The 6,491-nt window shown below is 37.5% G+C and overlaps 1 protein-coding gene across 1 annotated transcript; it reads right to left on the reverse strand.

The window, feature by feature from the left end:
- Positions 1-640: 640 nt before the first annotated feature.
- On the reverse strand, positions 641-2,809 carry LOC130823434 (uncharacterized). The gene is made up of 3 exons (XM_057688054.1): positions 2,628-2,809; positions 2,091-2,549; positions 641-850 (listed from the first exon to the last, which is right to left on the reverse strand). Exons 1-3 carry the CDS (start codon positions 2,724-2,726, stop codon positions 641-643), a joined length of 768 nt encoding a protein of 255 aa, XP_057544037.1. The 5' UTR covers positions 2,727-2,809.
- Positions 2,810-6,491: the final 3,682 nt, after the last annotated feature.

The raw sequence follows: 6,491 nt of genomic DNA on the forward strand, positions 1-6,491 counted from the left end.
AAATACGAATAATTATTAAAAAAACATAAATTTTAACTAAGATTTTGTCATGAATATTTTCCAAATACAAAATCGATTGACTAATTGTGTGTACATCAATGCGCTTTAACCAAGTTACTTTCATTAAAAAAAAATTGTTTTAATAAGGTTGTACTTTACTCATTTTACCCAGAATTTCAGTAGGAGTATTACAAACATGGATAAAATTGAACTTATAGTTTATTTTTATTTTAAATTAATGATTCTTTATATTTTATGCAAATTTTCTATTTTAGATCTTAAGTTATACAACTATAGATTCCTAAATCCTTTATTTTAAAGATTAAGAGAGAAAAATTAAGTAATAATAAATATAAGCAAATTTAGTCCACTAATATCATTACATTTGGCAATTGTCTTGGAATATGACATGTGTCATTTTCCAAGCCTTTTGTATGGTCGTATGATAATTAGATATAAGCCAAAAAATAAGAAAATTACGTCAAAATTGAATTTTGATTTTTAGTTGGGAAAATTATATTTATTTAACAGAAATAAAACACCTTTTAAAAAAATAATTAGATCTAATTTTTGAAAAAAGCAAGACTAAATTAAGTGATTTTAATTTTAGCTTTCACTCTGTTGTCAAACAAGAATTGAGTCAGTTATTTACGCCAATTGTTTCGAAGAACTTTGGTAAATAGTGTTTGTTAGTCGTTGGTCGTTTATAATTTAGAGTCATCCTTTGCAAATGAGACTCAAGACTAAGTAAGGAGAGAAAGAAAGTGTCGCTACACGCCAGATTCAAAACTTCCAGTTTATTTAAAATTTGTTCAGGGGCACTTGCCATGGTGATCCATGTAAGTCCACCCTTGTAATCAATTAGCAATTAATAAATATAATTATATAATTATATATTATACTAAAAAAAACTTGAAAAATTTAGTGTTATAATTTGAGAGAACTCGCAAAGAATTCATTTATTGGCTGAAAAAATAATATGACAATTGATATTGATCAATATATCTACAATTAAAGTACCTTTGACTAACATTTATTTATAGTTAAAATGAATAAATTAAAGAATATAGTACACTGCATATTATATTGTTGACAATTTTTAAAATTATAGAATTAATTTATACATATAACTGTCAAAACTGAGTATTTTTACTGCATAATGTCTCTAGATTTTTTTTTAAAATCATATGTTTACATGTGTCAATGTTAAAAATAATGCTCTCCGTTCCTTAAAGAAGTTCCCACTTGCCATTTTGGGTGTTTAATTTGTTGTTCTCGTAAAGAATCTTTTTATTTATGTCACAAATTTTGGATAAAAATAACCTTATTCATACTTACTTAAATATTTTTATAATGCTTATGGACCCCATATATTTTTCACTAACTTCAATTTAACATTTTAATATTTATTATGGTCCCCACACATTTCCCATTAACTTTATAAAACTATTTTTTTATTAGTTGTGATTATATGTTTTTTCCACTAACTTTCTTTTAATTATTTTATTTTCATCACTGTAGAGTGATTTTATTTTAAAATAAACGATATCACATTATTTTGATTATTTTCCCATAATATTGCTAAAAAAAAATTAATTCCCACTTTGCATTATGTGGGAAAGTATTTCCCACAATACCGTCCACGTGGAAATCTGTTTTTTTATTTTATTTTTCAGACAAAACCGCCCCTTGAGATGGCGGTTTGCCTTAAGCACTAAACCGCCACATGAAGTGGCGGTTTGGTCAAGGCAAACCGCCATCTCATGTGGCAGTTTGGTCCCTGGTAAACCGCCACATGAAGTGGCGGTTTGCTTGTAGCCTGCAATTTTTATTTTTTTTTTCATTTCCCCTAAATAGTGAACGCAACCTGCATTAAACTAGTTCAATACCATCTATTCCATAATAATCAATTACGAACCAACTTGATTTGAAAAAATTAATTATGAAAATAATGCGAAGATATATTACAATCATGGAAAGTCATACGAGAAGTTCAAATCATATAAGAATATACAAAGTTTGTTAAACTACAACCCCCAGCCCCTCTTGTTTAGCGCACCGGTGGATGATGATGGTGTGAACTCGTCAACCTCCGCAATGACATTAAGAGCAGGAGCTCGCCGTTGACTAGCACGCTGATATGTGATGATCCTTTGCGGAGGCGATGGATGTGGAGGAGGAGTGGTGATGGAAGCTAGAGGAACGAATGGCGAAATAGTACCGGATGTCGATGGCGATCTGGAAGACCGACCTCGAGTAGATGAACGCTGGCGACCTCTTGTGGACCGAGAACTGGATCCTCTGGAAGAGCTACCTCGGTAGGCTGAACTCCGTGGAGAAGGAGCGTGGAATGTGTCATCTACCTCGCCAATGACGGGTGGAGTCGGTGTGAGGTACTCATAACCCGCCTTACTCAATGCATCGGTCAACGACGAGTTAATGGAGCCTAGGGTCTGAGAACATAGCCGATACCCCACATCATCTGGCGATGTAAAGGCCCCTTGAATCGTGTCATTGCATTGTATGAGCACCGATCGGATGCACTCAGCCTGTTTGTTATCATTATATTGTTAAAAGAGTCACTTAAAACTATTACTATATGTTATGAGTGTTGAAAGAAGACGTACCAGTAACGTAGATGTCGGATGGTAATGTGATCCTGGCTGCGCAAATGTGGTGTTCGTTACGCGTAATATGGAGATACGCCTGTACCAACTCATGTACATAGCAGAGCTATGACCTGTGGAGTTATCTCCTCGAACCAATCTAGATGCTCGGTCATTCCACGTATCTACATGCGATCTATGTCGTACGAGGTAATTCTTGTCCCCAGTCCTTCGATCGATCGCATGTAGTTGAGGTTGGGTGTCACAGGCTTGCGGAATAACCTGCTCCAAACCCAAATGACGCATGACACGATCCGGGAGATGTAGCTCGACGATGTCAAAGCAAATAAGTGGACAACGCGATCTCCAAATCTCGTGGCCCGATGTACATATGTGCGGCAGAGCATCCATTTTAGCCGCTGTGTAAGGCCGCCATGTCATCTGTAATAGAAATCAATATGCTCAGTAATATATACAATTTATTCATAACTAATACAAATAGTAAATGTTAATAACTTGCTCGTCCCGTTGTCGATCAAGTGCGTCTCTATAGTAGACGAGAGTATGGGGAGTGGGATCTCGAAAGATATACGCGAAGCCAGCTGTAAACAAATAAATATTGTTTAACATTTTCATGTATAATAAAATAGTGAAATTATGAATTTGAATAGTGAATTGAGTGTTGCTGCCTTACTACTAAAGGATCCATCCTGCAACGATGCTGTGAACCTAACACCGGTTCAAAATCATCCGCGTCATCTTCCTGGTCATGTTGCCCATCGGGTCGAATCATCCGAATAATGGGCCTCCCTATATGAATATGCTTCCATGACCATATCTGTAATAACATCAAGCAGTCACCAATGTCATTGGCACCCTTACGTGATGCTCGACATAAGTTACGATACAGATACGCTAGGGTAGCGTTTCCTCAATTGTATTCATCTACGCGCTCCAAGTCTCCCAGTAGAGGGAGATAGATCAACTGCACCGAGTCATCACTCTTGTCTGGAAACAAGATGCATCCAAACAGGTACAAGATGTACGCTCGCGCATGTCTATCAATCGTAACATCATCCGCGTCATCTTCTAGCGCGCTAAAATGCTCCCGGAGCCAAGTCAACTTCAATGACGATCCAACGATGATCTTCGGCTGTGTGGGGTCTTGAGGGTTTTCAGGCCAAACTCCTAGTAGCTCATGAACTAATGCTGACCAATTTCCCTCTCCATGACCTATCACTGCTTGTCCTTTAATAGGCACTCCCATTATAACTGTCACATCTTGCAACGTGATCGTTGCCTCGCCAACTGTGAGGTGGAAGGTATGAGTCTCTGGCCTCCACCTCTCCACCAATGCAGTGATAAGAGCTCGATCGAGCTCTAAGCCCCCGCTCAACAACCTGTGAATGTATCTGAAACCAGCTAGTTCGACTACCTTTAATACCCTGTCATCCACCTCCCAATGTAACGTACTCGCCTGGTAGTGCTGACGAGTAACCAATTGGGCAGTGGAGCCCTCTCACGCAGCTATGCTCCTGTGTGTTGCCTGAAGCGTAAGCACTGATGGATCAACTGGGCCCGGCATCGCCATGATCGCTGTTGTTGAACATTTAGAGTATATAGACCTAGATTTGTATATACTACATACTTAGTATAGTAGTGGGACTAATAAAGATATTATAAGTCCAAATTAAATGCCTCAAAGAATTTGATGAATCATTACTTTGATTCATAAGTTTTGTTTGGTGAAACATTACTTTGTTTGATAAGCTTTGCTTGGTGAAACATTACTTTGTTTCATAAGCTTTGCTTGGTGAAACATTACTTTGTTTCATAAGCTTTGCTTGGTGAAAAAGCTTTGTTTGGTGAAACACTTTTGTTTCAAAAGGAGGTATTGTATCATGCATAGCTCTATAAATAGAGGTTGCATGCCAAAGGACATTCCATCCCATCTCCATATCATTTCTTATTTCTCCCTTAAGAATACTCCCATTCTTATTCTTCCTTTCATGAGATAATATTGAGATAGTAATTAACTCTTAATATCATCAAAGTTCATAATTCACTACAACACTTGTATTTACTATTGCAATTTCCTTGTACTAGGATTTTGTTGTGTAGATTGTACCTCATTGTGAATTTCATTTATCATCTCAAGCACCTTTGTGGGAGAAATATCACAATAGGAAAGTGCATGAACGCCTTCTACTCATATCAAGTTTCCGAGCGACTTCTCTGATTGTCGCAACCTTATCTTCATGGTGTCCATTTGGTGATTTACAAAGCAAGGAGTTCCATTGCCATCCACACAAGGGAAATACAAATCGGTTTGTTTTATTTGTATTTGCATTATATTTCCAATAGCTTTTACATACGTAAGTGTTATAAAAATCATATAAATATTATCAGACTCAACATGATATTACAAAATATAAAAAAAAACATACTTTGTTGACCTTCGAGGGCATGTTTTCTTATTATGACCACTAAATCCACAAAAGCTACACGTGTTACGAGGACGCGTCAACGGTGCATCCATTTCGTTCCGTATACGAGTTGATCGCGGACCAGTGGTGACCTCAAATATCCCACGCACTGTGTCATACATTCTAACATCATGAAAGCGTGCTTTTTCAACATTCTTATCAATCGTATCAGTTGGTTTCTTGGCATACACATGTCTATTGTCTAATCTGTTTCTCCCTAAATGTGTACTTTCCGTACAAATGTGTACCATCTATAGAAATAAGGGGACGACAGTGGGGAAAACCCTTAATGGATGGTCCGAAAGCCCAAAAAATTCGCTTAAATATCCCTCTGGTAGGATCCATTGTCGGTTGGACTTTCCATTGCACCACTGTTCCTGAATTAGATTGCATTAACGCTTGCAGGTACCTTGGAAGCTCCTCAAAGGACTTATCCCAATCCCCAAATACTTTTGTTATAGCCTTATTTTTGGCCAACCAAGCTCTCTTATATGTTATAACAAATCCGTATTTATTTTTTACAAAATTAACGATTGACTTCACCTTAAACGCTGGATCAACTTTGATCATATCCATGATAAGATCAGCAATAAATTTAGAAGTAAGGAGGGGATGGTCGTCACTGTAATGTACTGAGCAATCTTGATTATGACCATTATATCGCACAATCTTAAATGATCCCGTTGCGGTCATAACAACTCGCATCCTCCATTCACAACCTATATCCTCCGCATTAGTGCATTGGATAACGTACTTTGAAGGCTCCGACTCAATTACACGAAAATTTCTATTGTTAGAAATCGCCCATGCTTTAACATTCTTTTTAAGGTGGTCTAAGGAGCTAAACTCTTGCCCTATCCTAAAGTCTCGATTTTCATTCATGGAGTTGTCATCGTTCTAGGTCATCCATGCATCAATTAATCTTTGATCAACCTCATCAATTCTAAGCCAGTCTTGAGATGGAGCACCATCTCTAATCGCTGCATTTAGAGCTTCTCTTCTTTCATCATCCTCCTCTGAATCAGAATCAATATGCGCATCCTCCTGATCTAAAGAATCAACCTCGTTCGCATTACGCCTACCCAAGTGACTCGTGGAGAAGGTGTTCATTACACCACCACCAATGCCACGTGAATGAGTTGGAGAGGCAAGCTCATCCAAGTGCTCATTAACGTAATTTGGGTTACTTAACATTTCTGTGAATGTATCATGGCGTGCACTTGGACCTGATTCTGGAAGTTCCATGCTAGTCATGACTTTCCTCGCATTACCCAAATTTACAACCAATTCAACATAAACCTCCATCGCCGTTCCAGGGGCTTGTGATGCCGCATAAGCAAGAGTACTTATGCTTTCATCATTCCTAATCGGGACTAAAACATTTTTTCTAGTCATCGGG

Source organism: Amaranthus tricolor, chromosome 9 (assembly GCF_026212465.1).
Source record: "Amaranthus tricolor cultivar Red isolate AtriRed21 chromosome 9, ASM2621246v1, whole genome shotgun sequence".
Classification (NCBI taxonomy): Eukaryota; Viridiplantae; Streptophyta; class Magnoliopsida; order Caryophyllales; family Amaranthaceae; genus Amaranthus; species Amaranthus tricolor.

Excerpts from the sequence above, each read along its gene's own strand:
- LOC130823434 (XM_057688054.1), bottom strand. The coding sequence starts at position 2,726 with ATGTACATGAGTTGGTACAGGCGTATCTCCATATTACGCGTAACGAAC. Across the intron at positions 2,550-2,627 it reads ATCCGACATCTACGTTACTG|GCTGAGTGCATCCGATCGGT; the intron begins GTACGTCTTCTT and ends GATAACAAACAG. Across the intron at positions 851-2,090 it reads CTCTTAATGTCATTGCGGAG|GGTGGACTTACATGGATCAC; the intron begins GTTGACGAGTTC and ends ATTGATTACAAG.